At 34.1% G+C, this 18,036-nt stretch overlaps 1 protein-coding gene across 1 annotated transcript in view; it reads left to right on the top strand.

Moving 5' to 3' along the window:
* The first annotated feature begins 1,074 nt into the window (after nt 1-1,074).
* The window catches only part of Cox11 (Cytochrome c oxidase copper chaperone COX11), a 34,329-nt gene continuing 17,367 nt past the window's right edge, over nt 1,075-18,036 (top strand). The window contains exons 1-2 of the mRNA XM_081751281.1: nt 1,075-1,479; nt 9,682-9,834. Of these exons, the coding sequence (XP_081607407.1) occupies nt 1,186-1,479; nt 9,682-9,834 (447 nt within the window). The 5' untranslated portion in view covers nt 1,075-1,185. The remainder of the gene's footprint in view (nt 1,480-9,681; nt 9,835-18,036) is intronic.

The following is an 18,036-nucleotide window of genomic DNA, read 5'->3' on the forward strand; positions in this document are numbered from 1 at the left end:
TTCGTCAGGCATTATTATATATTTTAAAACATAAAATATATATATCATGTATATGTACTGATTCACTTAGTGTCCTTCAAACACTGCAAAATACATACTGGAATGCAAAAGTTACTTGGACAATTTTAAATATAAAACATCTTTACAAAACACTTCAAAACAAGAATTACACTGTACAGTTTTACTTTATGCCTTCCCACATTGGTCTAAAATATGGCGATCTTATTGACAATGCAGCTAAGTCTGCAACTAGAATCGGAAAACCATATTATATAAAAATTCCTTATAGAAGTTACCTTTATATTATGGATACACATTTTTCAACATTAGTAAAACAATGGCAACAAAATAATAAATTATTACCTGGAAATACTTATTGGGAAACCATCGAACATCATTCCCATAAACCCAGGGAATTCATAAAACATTGGGCAAGAAAGGAAATCATTGCATATTATAGAATACTATTAGGTACAGCACTTACTCCAATTAAATTATTCCAAATTAGAAAAAAGGAGACTTATCACTGTTGGTGTGATAAGGGTATAGGTACTCTAGATCATTTATTATTTGAATGTACTTACTTACAAAAGCAAAGATCTACATTTTTTCAAAAATTAAATTATCATATCAGAATGGGACCATATAATTACAAATATATTATAGCAACATATAATTGGAAAGCAATTCGAAGCATGATACAATTTATTCTCCTTAATGGTATAAATATTTAAAAAAAAATTGGAAAACAATAAATTAGTTAAATATAAGAAGGAATATTAAAAAAAAATCTTGAAAAAAATCAAAATAAATATATACATATATATAAATATAAACACAAAAAAAGGTATAGAACAAGTTTGAAGAAAGAAAAAAAAATGCTTGAAATATTCCTTCCATTGAAGAAGATAAAAACTTAAGTCGAAATATTCAATAGAGATCACCTAACGAATTTAGCATTTGGAGCCTACTGAGACTACATTTAAGTCGGAGGCGAGAAAAAAACACTGTTATTAGTGATGAAGAAAGAAAGAAAGAAAGAGACGTTTATGAATGAGGCAAGAAGATCCGAAGAAGAAGAAGAAGAAGAAGAAGAAGGAATAGATGTTTCTTCAAAGGTGTTACTGTGGAAGCGTTTGTTTGTATGTGGTGCAAGGCGTATAAAATGAAGCTATCAGTACAAAGATGAATTCTCTTCGAATTATATGCCTTGGAAACTTTAACTTGACTAATTGCACAGTTCTTAGTAGTTTGTTTAGGAGAAGTGTTTTGTCGTATTCAGATTACAAACTAAGACTTCCAAATTGCTTATCAAGGTGCAAATTCATCCACGATATTCGAACACGTACAAAGAGTAATTACAGTAAGTTTGATCGAGTAAAACAAAATAGATCAACAGTATATTATGTTGCCGCTGTTGGTGTATTAGTAGTCGGTTTGAGCTATGCAGCTGTCCCCCTGTATCGTATATTTTGCCAGGTGAGTAATACGGAAGACACTTGCAGGTTGACGACTTGTCTGTAACGAGAGATTGTATATTTTTGGTAAAAATAAAGGGTATTATTTAGTTTCTTCCGAAAATCACTTGGTAATGACTCTACCTCACTTAGTAATGATTATGGTTCGTTATTTGTAATTGTGATGAGTATAAATAGAGTGTAGACGCATGACATAAAATCTAGTGCATAAAACGAACCAACTTCTGCTAGGTGGCCACTAAAAGCACGAATGCTATCTAACCGAGGGACGCAACAGCGCAGCAGGGTACGCAACTGGTAGTGAGGGGATGCGTCCATAAGAAACAGGCACGTCAACGATGGTGGGTATACGTATAAACGAGGTGATTTACGACTAACTATAAATCACTGTACTGACTGCGGAGCCGTTAATGGATTTGTGGGAGATACTAAATGCCATCCATAAATGAATATTTGATATGATATCTTTTAGTTTAGCGTCCTACGTTATGCCCTTCTTCTAAGGGAGACGGAGGTACTTTCAAGATGGGTTAAGTTGAAAATTTGGACGTCCGTTTTCAGCAAAATTTTTAAAATTTAGAGGAAAGATATGGATAATTTGATCGTTTGTGTGCTTGATAATATATAAGGGTCTCAAGAAATCTGTTTATTTGTTATATATGAGCGGTTATAAACATGCGACTATATGTCGAGCGGAGGGAACTACTAGACTGAAACAGTGATGTCGTCGTTTCCTTTCCGTTAGTATGGTGATCGCCATGTTTTTTTCTATACAAACGCGTGAAGCGAACGCTGTATTTTAAAGTATAGTATAAATAAGGACAACGGCTGTCAATTAATTATAAATTTGTAATTATAAAGTGTGTTAAGGAATGATAAAGTTGGTAAGAAAGGGTACAGATTTAGAATGTAGAAATTACGAATAAAATCAAGAAAATTTATAAAGAAAGAGTAATATCTAAGGAACGTATTTCTAAAAACGCCACATCTTTAAGTGATAAGATAGAAATCAAATAATTAATGTAAACATCATTATCGTATAATCCACCTTAAGAAGCAATTATACACAATAGAAACACTCTAACGTGCAGATTGATAAACTGTCGGCACAACGACAACTGTAAAAATATACAGTTAAAAAAATCTTTTAGAACGATGTTAATTCTATTGGGACATTTACTTTCCTTATGTTCACTCTTAATAATTGAAGTCCACATTATTAATGTCTTTAATATTACAAAAGAAAGAGGGAAAAAAGCAAGCCTTTGGAAATTTTCAATCCGGACCATCAGTGGATATAGGTCAGATCTTTTCTTATATTATCTACCAACTTTTCTTTAAAGCATTTAGAAACAGTACAATAAAAAATATCCATTTATGAATGGTTCAGCGTATATTCTAAACAACTGTTAAACATTAATATAAGTATCATAACATTGCATACATGAACAGGATTAACAAATCAAAAATTTTCTAGTATTATCTAAGGTTAATATCTGATTATGAACAAAGATTAGTATATTTTTCTTTTTTTTATATATATCTGTTTCTTTTCTTCTTTTAATTTCATTGATTAGAAATATTTAAAAAGAAACGTAAATGTTTCATTCATTCTCATGTTTGCAATTCCGAAATATCTCATCACTGTTTTCGCTTTGCATTTAGGTCCTTTAGATATTTAGGCTACTTGTTGTTTAGAAAATGAAATGGCGATCACCATGGTAACGAAAATAATGTGACGTCACACTATTTCAGTCTTTTGGCGCAAGGTAACCGAACAGTTGCATTATGGGAAAGTAACGAGCATTTATGTTATCAACATGGCGGATGTACAAGGATAGTGACTAACAGTTTTAAAATTTGTGAAGCAATACGTTGATAATGAGCAAAATCTTTTAAAAGTTTGTGAAGAGCACGGATTAATGAACCTAATAACAAATTTCAGAAAATGCGGAAAGGAGATGACAGCGAAAAAATGTGGCGAAAGTGGACGCCCAACTTTGGAATAAATGTATTCAAGATAATAATCTCGTTTATAATAGTTCGTCACAAAAATTGTAATCTTATGGTGAAAATTTGTGTGCGTAAAGCGAATTGTCTGTGATATTAATTTTCATGTCAGTAATTCTGCACATTGTACAGAACCAGTATTTTAGTTCTATAAGTTTAATGTTACTAGTGTCAGATCATTACAAGTGCTATACTAGTGTTAAATTGAAATTGTATGAAAGATTATTGTTAAGCGATATCAAGTGTTTATTGCACATACCATCCGTTCCCGACGTATCCCTGCAGGCCCCATACTGCACTTCTGCGTTGACTCGGTTAAATATTCTCGCTTTTATTCGTCAAGTTGATTTGTGTTTTTTGAGCATTTGTTCCCTTACTCCCTTGCGCAGTAATATATATATTTGAAAGTATATAGCCATATCTGTGTTGCTGTTTACATTACTTAAGAGTATAAGAACATACTGCTGTGGTCAGTTGGAGTTTTATTAGCAACCTCGAATTTTCCAAAGCTACAATTAATAATTTACAAGTAATATAATACAGATAAATACGTATTTACTAAAGGGCAAAGATACCATGAAACTAAGACATATTTGTGATTAACGTTTAAGGGTGAACAGTGGAAAGGAAAGAAGAGTAATTCTAGGAAAAGTATATTAAAATAAAAACAAATAGATAGTAATACAACATTAAAAATAAGGTCATGCGGGTCTAATCACGGGACGTCATCTGCGAAAAATAGTCTAATAGCGACTTATGAATAGGTTAGAATAGTTTCGTAGTACATTGGTTCGGCGTCAAAATATCGAAACTTCCGTATTTTCACTATCCCCATTAAACGCATACTCTACGTCACTAAAGAGCCTTCTGCGCTTTTCGCTGTGTTGCGCATTCGGGGGAAAACACAATTGTCGTTTTTCAGATTGGTAACTTTTTCGGTGATTGCTAAATGACAATTGTCGATTTACTTACAAATCTAGCCACTTTTATGCTTCAAACAACTTATTCTATTGTTAGAATATTACTATTACTTCGAAGTAGTTTTGGTATATATTTCTATTTTGTCTTTTTGTTTGTTTTAATTAGTGGAAACACCGACGAGTTGAGCAAGGATACATTCTCAAGGATACATGTGTGACCATTCTTCCACAATAGCGGTTTATTTTCTGTTAACCCGTGCCCTCTATGAGAGAATAATCTAATCTTCAGTTTCGTTTAGTTTGCGGAGCTTCCATTAAGACGCACAGGCATTACAGCATTACCAATAACAAGCTAATTAACTGTAGAAGATTGAAAGTTGGCGTTTCTCCCTTTTTCACGTCTAATTTTTGTGAATTTTTACAAATCATATAACGTAAGAACTTTATAGTGTTAATTGTGTTGGAATTAGCCTGTTTTAAAAACACGCGCAAAGTTACAGTAAATGATGGAATATTATGCCTGAATTGAATGATTCGTCACGCCCTGTGGAGAGAGATGTGACTAGGGTAATCTTGTTTATTACATTAAGATTTAACATTACAAAATAAATCATCATAGACGCGGAATTTCATGAATAAATTTATTTTAGCAATTTTTCACTCAAAGTTGGAACCATTAACTACTCATTTAGCAATTTATATATCAACATTTTGGCAATACTGTCTTCTTCCCAGACCCTCTTAGATAGTCTCCCTTTAGGTAGGCACCTAGCACAAGTTGGTTTGTGTTTTTGCACAAACCATAAAAATAAATGAATAGCGTATATTACGAGTCTGTACAAAATTATTTAGGCATGCACCAGGGTAATAACCATCCAGAACGACTTAGAGTGTCATGTGAAACAAATATGTTTTAATTTGACGGACTTTGTAAACCTGATCCATACTTTAATAATAATACAATAGTGTTTTTTGAGTGCAGGTTAAGTTTAAGAATACCATTCAAAGCAGTCGTTATTGTCGTACAAAGTATTTGCAATGGGCAATTTGAAAATTTCTCACCTGTCGTGTGAAGTTGAGGGGTCCAGCTGAAATAATTCCTGAAAAATTAACACTTTGTTATTTCCATATGTTCTTCCAGATATAATTATTCAGAAACCGGAATTCTTTCACAAGTTATCTCCTTATGCTTGTTGAAAATATTTTCAAGGACATAACAATACCCCATTTTAAACAAATGAAGATCAGGGGATAGCGGTTGCAGGTATATGGGTAAAAAAGACAAGTGCGAAATTTACACACTAATCTGCACTAGGGTCGAGTAGTACAAGTTAGGTTAGTAAAGTGAGGTAAGGTCGAACGTCTGCTAGGATAGTGTATAGTGTGTTAGGTGATGCTAGTAGTAAAGGTTAGGTTAATGCTTATGTGTTTCATGTACAAATACCTTAATGTGGGTGTCGCAGTGATACGAGTTCCTGTAGTACTTCGAATGGTTTTACACTAATAACACTAAACTTATAAAATAATACGATATACAGCTTTTGTACACTGTGCAGAAATATTACGCCAGCATAAAATAAATCGAATTCAGTTCTCCCTCGTATGTACTCATTTATATTGAGTGTCTTTTTTTTTTTTTTTTTTTTTTTTTTTTTTTTTTTTTACCATCTAGTAACCCTACACTTATAAACGTAAAATATAGCTGTATTACTTGTTATATAAATCAGCTGCCTTCAGAAATATGTACCGTTAATCAGCACCGTTTTATATGTTGGCAGCTTCACATTTATTTTACGCCTATCCTTGCGGAGCATTCCATTGTCACGTATGGGACATTTATATATATTTAAACCTAAGAGTAGGTGCCATAAAAGAAACTTTTACTGCACTATCAGACATGATTCTGTAACTATGCCAAGATATTGTGTTCCACCAGCAATTACAACTACGTAGTTACCAGCAACAATTTTAAAATTAAGTTTACTGGTTGCTGGAAATACACTACGCAGATGCTGCTTCTTAATTCTCCCTTTGTGGAAATGTTTGAAGCTGTGACAATGTGAGAAGTTGCAATACCTTTACATAGTACTACATTTTTTTAAAGGCTTTAAGATCTTATCGCTTCTTCTTGTAGTTGGCGTCAACATATATCACTTCAGTGTGTGTATTAAGGTTTTGTAACTTTTGCGAAATCTTTTTGCCGATTGAATAATATCATCTTCACCAATTAATATTTCCACCATTATAATCTATTACTCATTTGTGGTATAGAACATTTGCCATTATAAAATAGTGCAGCAGTAAAACAAAAAGAAAGAAAAAAAAAGCTTTGAACTTCTTTTTGATAGTTACAGCTTAATTACATTGCGACATCAGTCTGTAACATTCTTTTGGCATTGTCTGTTTTATGCTTTTCAAATTCTGTTTGTTATATTCTTTTTGTGTTTATATGTTCCATCATCTTTGGGATGTCAGCATTTAATTTCTCATAAATATCGCCTTTTCAGTCCTCTTTTGTCACAAGTCTTAATTGATCGTCATCACATTTTCTCCATTCTTTCTAGTTTACATTATTTTCAAATTCACTGGGATCTAATATTAATTTCCCATTCATACGCTTATCGCAAGAATTTTTCCATCACATAAAGTTAAGACTGTTATCACAGAGGTAAGTCTCCAGAAGTCATTTGAATTTGACATCTTTAGAGATTTCAGTTTAATATAAAGTTTTCATGTACTAAGCATCTATATTGTTCAACTGGTATACCTTACAGTAGCAAGATATTTTGTAGTCTAAGGCTACAAAGTTTTGAAAACCCTATTCCGAAATATAGGTTCTTTTCTTTAAATATATGAACTGACTCTTTCAAAAACACTTGAAAAATAATATTGTTACATGTTTTCTTTTTTTATTGTCTTTCTAAGCAGCAAATACATCTTTAGAATTAGTCCCAGAAGCGATAGTCCTATTAGCGACAGGAACTGTTATCTGTCCTATGAGCGACCGATTCATTTACATTGTGATGATGGAAGATGATATGATTCCATCTCGTAAAATATGTTTGCCTCTGGCGTTATTAGCGCCCAAACAATCTTGGTACGAAATATGTACGTGCCAGCGATATTGTTCGTCAAATATATTTTTCCTCTACTGTGAGTACAAATAAAACGTATTTTAATTTTGAGTTAGATTTGACATAAAACATCAAATAACTTAACGAGACAACAGGGATATTTCCATGAAAAGTATATTCCTATGTAATTATTGAAAATCCAGTTGTAATATACCTTTTCTTGAAAAGCTCTGTTTTCTGTACTTAATTTGATTCAAATCTAATTACTCACTAAGCTCAGTAATATATTTTATTTTGAAAAACTTAAACGTGTAACAGTTTCGCCAACTATCTACTTTTTAGACTTCCAAGGACTCTATGAAAAAAATGGAAAAAAAGTCAGTGATAAAAGACAGCTTTTGAAATCCCTTACATCTGACTGGCTATTCTCAACCAATCCCACCAATTACAATGCAGTTCACTCTAAACAATCCAAAAGGTAAACAAACTCTTTAAACTGCCTTCCTCCCTTGTTTTGACTTATACATAAAAGCTTGTCGTGTAGCAATCTGAAATTATCCCTTATAACTAGACGAACTGTGAAGTCCTGCGGGAGATTTGTAACTTGTGTAATAATTTCTTCGAATACACCGTGTTTTTAGATTTCTTTGGTATCCTCAAATGGTGAACACCTTTTTTTCCATGGCCGCCCGATGGGAAGGCAGCGGTCGCCCCCCTGGCTCACATAAATGTATACGTAATATAGCAAGCCACGTATATTAAATACCAGATATACCAGACGTGATACAGCAACCATGGAGATGGCCCTCCCTAGAAAATTTTCTTCGGGCGCCCCTTCGTCTTTCTGATTTCTTTCTTATGCCATACACATATTCAACCTAAACTTATGCTCCGTATCATTTTAACATGAAATTTTTAATTATATTAGAATCATAGACAAAGGTGGAGCTAAATATTTAATTTGTTTTCCCCTTGATAGAGTCAATGTATTCATAGAAATTAATTCAAAAATATAATATTAGGAAAAACGTATAAAAGATTGTTAATGTAATGAGAGCATTCTCACGCGTTAAATTCAGGTAGAGCGAAATTTTTCATAGTACATTTTGTTAGGTTCTAAATCACATTAGCATGAAACAAGTTAAAGAAGAGAGAACCTTATTTTCTTCCATTATGTTAGTATGAACGAATCGGTGACTCATAGGACAGTTAACAGATCGAATCGGTCACTCATAGGACAGTTAACAGTTCCTGTCGCAAGTGGGAAGACACCACATCTTTATACCAGGGCAGTTGTAAACTAAGTCAAAATGAAAAAAAGAAAAACAACTTTACTACAATGTCATAATCATCAGTTTGGGGAGCTGGATGCAAATTATTCTTCATTTTCTGTTAGGTTGAGCCCAATATATTTTGCTAAACCTGTTATTACAGCTTTTTGTTTTCTTGGTGAACAGGAAAGTGCACATACAATCTTGAACACTGCTTTTGACAGTTTTTGTTTGCATCTGTATGATGACTTCAAAGTTGATGATTCAGTTTTTTTTTCTCTCACTAACACTATATAACATAATTATAGATTTCTTTTATTTCATCTTGGCTCTTTTTCTCTGTTTCATATCTCTTCAAATCTTCTTTCTTCTTTTTATTCATTTGGAATTTTTTCTTCTTCCTGAGCTCATCTAGTCTGTCCCTTAATTAAATCACGTACGTTAGCGTATTGGTGTTTTTATTTAACCGTGATAATTTCGACAAGCATGACCTTGAATTTTGATGTCGATCTCCCAGGCATGCACCTTAAATTACTTGTTGAGTTGCTGAAATTACATTTTTGATGTGTTTTCCGCTTCCAACTGGAATGCTATTTCTTTACGCTCCGCAAATATAAATTATCTTCAAATAGTAGCAGAGTACACTAAATATTAGCTGAGTACTTTAAATTAATATTTAAAACACTAATACATACAGTATTAAGAACTGTGTTATTTTTAAATTCATTTCACCATCTTACAATGTTGCCAATACTATTTGCGCAGTTATTAAAAAGTATAAAAAGTTGTTGATTCAATTTCTAGTATGAAAAATCACAAAGTTTGTTCGTGTTTAGCTAAGAAGTAGAATTTTTAGTTATTTACGTACGAGGTAAGTGCTAGATATCTACAATATATATTCTATCTTTTTTCTTCTTCTTAATTTTAGTCTACCAGCTACGGAGGGACAGTTGCTACCCATGGTTCCTCTAAAGTGGAGAGTTTGCAAAAAGTTCCTGATCGTGTTATAACTGTGAGGTTTAATGCCGATGTGAGTGCAAGTATGACATGGAATTTTAGGCCACAACAAGTAGAACTAAAGGTACAAACTGTTCTAATTATCATTTTAATTTACAGCGTTTGGTTTGTCAGACTGGCTTTACAAGTAGTTAGGTCTTGCTATAACTCTGGTAATAGAGAATTTTAATTCTCTGGCGTTTTTTTAATTTACTGTATCCCGTTATGTATTACTGAGGCTATTGAACATGGGACCTATTGTTTACATTGATCTTGTTCAGGTTTTATACTTGGTGTACTTCTAAGTATGAGCGTTTAATCTGGGATTATGCCCACCAAAGACAAGTGCTCTAGTCTTAGTTTACGGGGAAGCCTCTAACACATAAGAGGTTATTTAAGGGTATGAATTGATGCATATTTATAACAATTTTGTATAGTTACTGTTGTATTTTCTTCGTCAGATATTTGGTATACTATTAACTGTACTGTTTCGGTATTCCCTTTCCTCATTAGATTCATCCGAACAACTGACGCGTAACCCATTTAATTTTTCAGAATTTCCCTTTGGATTGTTTTATTTGTGTCATAATGTAAATTCCTTCTACAAGAATCTTTTTCTTCCGAAAGTGTTATTGGTGTAAAAAAGCTTATGCAGAAGTTTCATTTATAAAGATATATATGCTTAATAATAATTTGTGCTATTTTGTTGAAATTTTGTACAGCACTAACAGGCACTTTTTGAAGATGCTGTTACAACCTTAAATCTATGTTAAACATCAATTGTACGTTAAACTTCGACGATTATACACTTCTTTAACTTAGTGTATGTAACAAAATAGTGCAAGAGAAAATTCTGAAAAGTGAGATGAGTTACGCGTGAGTTGTCTGGATCTATAGAGGAAAGTATCAGGAAACACCTAAATTGTACATTAACTATTGTAACCATACAGTTCAGCTCAGTCAATTTCTAAGAAGAAATTTTTAACTTTTTAAATGAACCTCGCATAAAAGCACTTTCAAGAATTTTTCTCTCAGCCAACAAACGAATGTGCATATATGTATGTGGGTTTTGACTGCGACGGAAATCGTAGAGTTCCCCTCTCCTTCCCATATTAGGAGCTAAAATTCAGCACAATGGACAATCGTCGTCTCAAAACATTCCTGTCTATGGGCTGTCATAGCTACTTTTAGCTTCTGACATCACCAAACTGCGTAGCAAACCGATTCTTTGCCTAGCAACGCGATGAGACGGGGGAGAAAAGTGCTGGAGTTTTACTTCCACCTTCACAGAAGCAACCACGTTGAGTATGGTGCGCGCAACTAAAATGAAGAAACAATGTGAAATAACGTTTAATTTTTGTTAGTGTAAAACATAACTTTGGAACCAATGTCGTGATAATGAAGATAATCGACAATTCCAAAATATTCGCTTGCAAGTAAATATAATAATCATTGCAGCGACATGGTGTAGGCAAGCAACACCTGTTCACCTGTTCATCAAAAAGAAGATGAGAGGAAACCAACCCGCAACCTTCTGGACATACCCTCAGGAGCCGCCAATGGCAATTCCTTTTCGATCGTCACAGTGAGTAAAGAGTGCTAGTGAATAATAAAAATCGACCATGTGACGAAATATAACGAATAATTCGTGTCAACCGCGACATCCGCGTCTTTCGTATTAAATGGGCCTAAAATATTGGTTATATAAAGTGAAGTGCTACCGCTTATGTAATTTTTATTCATGAAGTTCAAGTGTTAATTAAAAGAAAAATCCAAAAGTTGAGTATCCTTTCAAAATAATAATCATGATCTAAATTCATATATGTTAATGTTAAGGAACAACTTAATTCATTTTTCTTTACAGCACGAGTGATTAGCGCCTATGCAACTTAGTAATACACACATTAATAAATTGCATCAGCGCTAAATGTACAATTAGAATCTATTTTATGTTCGTTCTCTAAAACGTTCTGGTTCGAATTCCTAAGATATGTGTGCAGTGGCTATATGGTAGGCTGAAATGAATGATGCAATTGTTATCACATATTCAAGGAGACATATTAGTAGCAAAGGATCGAATCCCGGACCATGGTAGATGTCCGACCCCACCTAGGGATCTGTAGGATCTATGTACTGCAATTAAAGTCTTTACTCTGGCAACGCACACATGAGGATCGAACCCAGTACTATCACAATAATAGGCGTACCGAACAAGATACGGACCCACGCGGGTCACACTATTAGGCTCAGTAAATGAAAGAATACGTTTACAAATTAGTCTCTTATGTCACTTGTCATGTCTGAGATTTATCTGTCACACCATGAAAATTCTGGGAGTTCACTTTAGATATCAAGCTTTCGATCGTCTACTTACATCTTCTCTAAAAAAAAAAAGGCCTAACCCTTTCCGGATCCTGGCATTTTGGGCTATTTTTTAGACTTTCAGTCAAGCAGCTACTGCATCGTCACTATTTATCCTAGGATCATGGTTCATACCTCATTCTCTTCAGAATAGAGCTGGCTTTCAAATGGTACAGTCCGCGGCATAAAATTTGTTACAAAAATTCTAAGTCCAAATGAATAACAAACTCTTGCCCAGTTTTCTTATGCATTCCCGCAATACATGTATCAATCGATTAGTTGCTTCTAGTATTTATTCCAACTCCTCCCCGTCCTCCACCTCTCCTTGTCTAAAGCAGTGTGTGTGACGTAGTACACTCTTTCCATTCAGCTGAAAAAGAAACAGGAATCAAGTTTACAACGTTATAGCTTTAAAACAGTCTTTTCCATTCGTTTGTTCTGAAATATTTTTAAGAGCCTAAATTAAAGGAAAGTCACACAATCTTCCCAGAGCTTCATAAATATCTTTAGTTTCATTCGTTTCTTTCTTTAAAGAGTGCAAGCTAGTAAGATGCTCCCTAAGAAATCTATGGAAATTGCCAAGAGCTCTAAAATATCTACGGACAGAAACGAGTTTTATTCAATGATTCATTGAATTTCTTTTCAGTAAGTGCAAGCAAATGTTTCAGGGGCGTCATTTGGGCAGGACAGGAGGGTGTAATTCCCCCTCTCTTAAGCTTCATAATACGTATTTTTTGATCAAATGTATAGTAATACACTAATAAAAAGTGAAAATCTTATGTCGCCGGAGAATCTCTTCATCCCCCCCCCCTCCCGAATACACTGGTTTTAACAACAAACCTATAGAGTTAAGACAGCATATTGCTAAAGAGCTTACATTTGGTTTCAAGAGTCGAAGGTTTGATCTCAAGCCATATGACTTCCTGGGTGACATTGAGAGAGAGAGAGAGAGAGAGAGGGATTCAAGTATGGAGACAGAGAGGGATGATTTGTATACACAGATTTAGAATTGCGGAAAAAATGATCGGACAGCATTCGTATTATGACGAAAATTCTGATTTTGTGAAAGATAAGAAGGGAAGTTTTCGAACTGCGAGGATCACATTAGGCAGTTGTCGAATTAATGTGGAGAACTCTTTTTAGAGCATCAGATGATTACGAAAGGAGAGAAAGATCTTCAGAACTGAGGAATTAAGATTTTAAAAAATCTGGTTTCGGCGACGGGTTTCGAACCACGAACCTTGTGGTCATCGAACCATGACTTTATCCATTCTGCTACGGAGGATTCTATTACTCGTTCACATACGTCTTCCTTAGCTGCGTTGAAAGCTAAGTTAACTGGATATTCCAAAAGTTGACTCGGTGGATGCGCCGTTCAGTTAGGTCGTAAACCTCTTGTAACTTAGTTACAATTTGCAAAATGAACTTCCTCTTCTTCAGGACACTTTTTAAAGCTTTAAAATTTGTTACTATTGTTTTAATTAAGTTACATTTGATAGAACCATCTGATAAAGTAGTGCCAAGCCCTGTGCGTCATTGTCTGTTAGGTGAATGGGTAATGTAAGTTACTCCTACGTGGATGGTCCGAGCTTCCAATCAAGACCATTCTTATTGATTATTTTATTTGAGCTACGCTCATACTGTATATTCCACAAGTTCAATTTTGAAGTAATGTAGTCACAGTTAGTTTAATTCGAAATAATTTTCCAATATTATATTTGTTACTAAATTTACATGGCTCTCTTCACTGTTTGTAGCCCTGCATAAATGCAAAATTGTTTTAAAAGTATATTTTACTCTCAAGTTTTAATGTTTTTTTTTTTTTTTTTAATTGTCCTTCAACTTTATTTTATAATTATTTTCTATTTCTTAATTATAACATATTTTCTATTTATATTGTATTCTATGTTACACGTTTATTATTTATATTTTATGTCTTACCTTTGAAGAGGAGCTTTTGACATTTCAGAGCAGCAGGGACATACACAGGATGCAGGCCTTTGCAATCAAGAGCTTTTGCCCCCACGAAATCACTACTTTTTTTGTAAATTATATCTAATTTTAGAGATGATGATAGCAGGGGCGGATTCAGGGGAGTGCGTTCGGGCGATCACATCCTCCAGAATAGGGAACTTTTTATACTTTTTATTTTAAAAATAAAACATATCCTAAGCAAGGTTCGTATATACACTACAGGTTGCGCCAACCCAATCGTTGGATATGTGACGTCACCGGGTAAGCAGACGCGAGTATTTTCTTGGCTCAGTGATGCCAGTCTTTTAACAGCAAACTTCCCGTCCAAAGCCACAAAATTTCCCGATGTGATGCAAAATTTCCCGCTAACCTAAATAGATATAGTTTTCATCTAGTAAACAATTTTAAAAAATACCGCTTTAGACGGACTATGATGTACAATGGAATTCATTGTCGTAGTATAAAAAGGTATTATTTATAGTTATGCATGATAAGGTAAAGAACAAATTTTTAAATAATACTATGTACACTTTTTTGTAACGAACACTATGTCGTTCTTTATGGTTTGGAAGAGAATGCTATGCTCAGGAAAGCCAGAATTAATTCAGTTGTTTTGGCCTAACGATTTTTGTGTTGCAGCACATTGCCTGTTCCGTCACCAAAAAAGCAGGGTATTTTGGAATTGCTTTACATTAACTTGATTTTTCAAGTCTTTTTGTATTTTTGAGGTTCATTTGTATCACAAAAGAGCTCAGTGTTAAGGGTCTTACACCTAAAGCCTATTATACATCGTCAAACTTTTCCATCAAATATTGTATCAAACTTTTCTTTGATGATAATTTGGTCAAATAAGATGGGTAAAACTTTCGCACCCATTATAAACGATCAAATATAAAGGTGAATATCATTGCTCAGTTGTTTATATTTCTTGATTCAGTTGTTAGGTCACATGAACGTATATGTGAGTTTTATGGTGGCACCTGCTGGTGTAACTATAATGAATAAGGTTGTAGAAATGAATGGAATGACTATTCACAGTTACTTCTGTCTCATTTTTCTCCTTTATTGCTATTCCCAAATAAATCTTATTTTCATGGTTCCTTTCTTGTTCAGGAAATACGTATGAATCTACATTCTATTTATTAGTCCGATGCTTAAATCTCTTCTAATTCAGTTAATTTTCGAGTAATTTTTGTAACTTTGGGGCACTGATTAAGAATAAATAGTCCGTCATAAAAATGTTTGGTTATTGTTTAGCTTTGGGGGGCCAGGTTTTTAATTGACTTTTTTGCGATTTTCTATTAACATTCGGTTAGATTAGCTTAATAACATTTAATTCACACAGTATTGCCGAGCGAGCGTTAGCGAGTAAAGGCGGGTTAGAGTCTCGCAGGGCACATTGTTTTCAGTCTTCGATAGTGTTGGCCCCCCATTACTAAACAGTTACCAAATGTTAGGTTTTACAGTTAAAATGAGAGAGTACATATCAACGAGGGTTCTGTAGGATATTAAATTCCCGAGGAATTTTTCAGTGTAGGAAACTTCTAATTTATATTTAGTAATGCGAAAATATTACGCACTCTAACCTATTTTGATTTTATGTAACATCAAGTGTTTTTCGCTACCCTCATTTTGGCTCTCACCTTCAGCTATTGATGCCTCTGCCTCTTGCGAACAAAACCCTATGCTAACTTGTGGGTCCCATGCTGTGTTCCTGCTCTGAATCGGTTAAATATCATCCTCGCTTTTAATGGCCACCTATCATAAGATGCTTTTCTTGCAGTCTCTTTTTAAATGATATTCGTTCGATGCGTAATTACACCTTAGAGATCTTCACTACTGCGTAATTAAACTACCGCTAATTTTAGAGTTTTTCTGTAATATCCTCAAAATAAATAAAAATACCCGAAAAGTAGAAACGTAGTAAACTAAACAATACGATTTTGTGTGTGATACCGTTATCACAACTCATCTATCTGCGTTCGATTTGCAACTGTAGATAGATTTAACAGTTTTTGTGGGTTATGGAAATAGCGGCATACCAAAAACAGATAGGGAATTGAAGTAAAAGTATCACTTGCACAATTGTATTGTCTAGTTCACTACGTTTCTGCTTTTCGAATATTTTTATTAGTTTTGAAGATATTATAGAAAAACTAAAATTAGCGGTAGTTTAATTTCGCTGAAGTGAAGACCCTTAAAGAAAGTCCTCGTAAAGTGAATCTGCACTCATGAATGCAACTTCTACAATGAGAAACAATTTTTAAGGCATTACGAATTAATTTCGTGAAGAAATAACTACATATAACAAGATAGCACATGATCGTTCCATACACATCATATACAGGCATATTGTCAATCTGTACGCAATAATATGAGCATGCGCAAAAGTAATAACATGCCAGAACGTCTTAAGAAATCTTTTAAATCAAGAAAAGTGAAAAAAAAAATGTTTGCTTTTTTTTTAAAAAGAAAGTCACGAAATATTCTCAATCTACGCCAATTTTGGAAAGTCGCCTATGGTATTTAGCCCTAAAATCTTTAATTTTATAGTTATACAAAACAGATTACTGCTAGTATGCATCAAAATAATGTCAATTACTTTCCGTGTCCACATACTCAATTTTAGTGCCACCGCATAGCGATTTTAGTTTGTTTTCTTTGATATAATGTTGGATAGAAATAGAACAAGTTCTAATTTAGAGCAGTTGTGTCAAATGTTGTAACCAACCCAAAAGTTACATACAACTTGGTATCATAAATGTTCAAATTCCACTTTGATGAAATATTTGATACAATATATGATGGAATATTTGTTCGTCTATAGTGTATTTTAAAAAGTTGAGAATGTCTCCATTTCCCGTTTCCAGTCTATTTTAAAGAAAAATTCCCTCATTCCCGCCAGTGCTCAGAATTTCGCATTTTACGGGAAATTTCCCACAATCTGGCATCACTGGCTTGGCTGTGCTTACCTCATGACGTCACACGGTGTTCGGTATAGTTCGTAATCTCAGTTTGCGGCGCCCCCCTGATCCTAAGTATTTTTCATCTTTGTATTATAAACTTAAATTAAAACCTAAAGTAGATAGGCCTTACTTTCTTAAGAAAGTTAATTCTGCAGAAGAGCTACTTCTCCTTTTTTTGCAATCCGCTCTTACCTTGATTTGACTTCGAACGACCGCCCCTCTCAAACAATCATCCTGGATCCGCCCCTGGATGATAGACATTTTAGTAATTTTTCCCTCAATCGCTGAAATAAATTCCTGTCAAGCTTTCGATCGCTGAAATAAATTTCTGTCTACGGCCCTGCAAAACAGTGACGATTTTAGGGAGTGATCGGTTAGTAATGCCTCCCTGGAGCAACGACACTTCCCCAGAAGTCATATCTCCGATAATTCAGAATGTGATTTGTGCATTATCACTTTTCACTCTCAGTGTCTTGAAACGCACCAAAAAGGAACTGTTCTGAAGTATTTACTCGTTCTCCCTATGACCCCATTTCAATGTGGCCAACCTTGGACATATACACATCTGAAATATCACCTCTTATGTCAGTGATCCCGAAAACTATCCATTCGACACAAATATAGGATATTTTCGATTCTTTATTCCTGTCACCCTCCCATTGTCAACTCGAAGCCAACCAAGGCTTATTTTGGACTTACGCAGCATCCACTGTGTCACTTTTCATCTTTGCATATGAATTCGACACTAATTTCTTTCGTATTTGACTACTTTTACATGTCACCTTCACCTCTTGGTAGGGAATTTTTCAGTATCTCACCCCCACAACTATGGAGAAATTTCAACCAACTAAGTATAATAATAAATTATCATCTGAAACACAACAGTACGGGTGATCTTTTTCGCAGAGGAATTCGTTAACTACTGTTTCAATATCAATGTATTGGCTTTTTTTGCTCTGCATGCTGGAGATTGCCAAAGAGCTAAA

This window comes from Thermobia domestica, chromosome 3 (assembly GCF_964235325.1).
Source record: "Thermobia domestica chromosome 3, izTheDome1.hap1.1, whole genome shotgun sequence".
In the NCBI taxonomy this organism is placed as follows: domain Eukaryota; kingdom Metazoa; phylum Arthropoda; class Insecta; order Zygentoma; family Lepismatidae; genus Thermobia; species Thermobia domestica.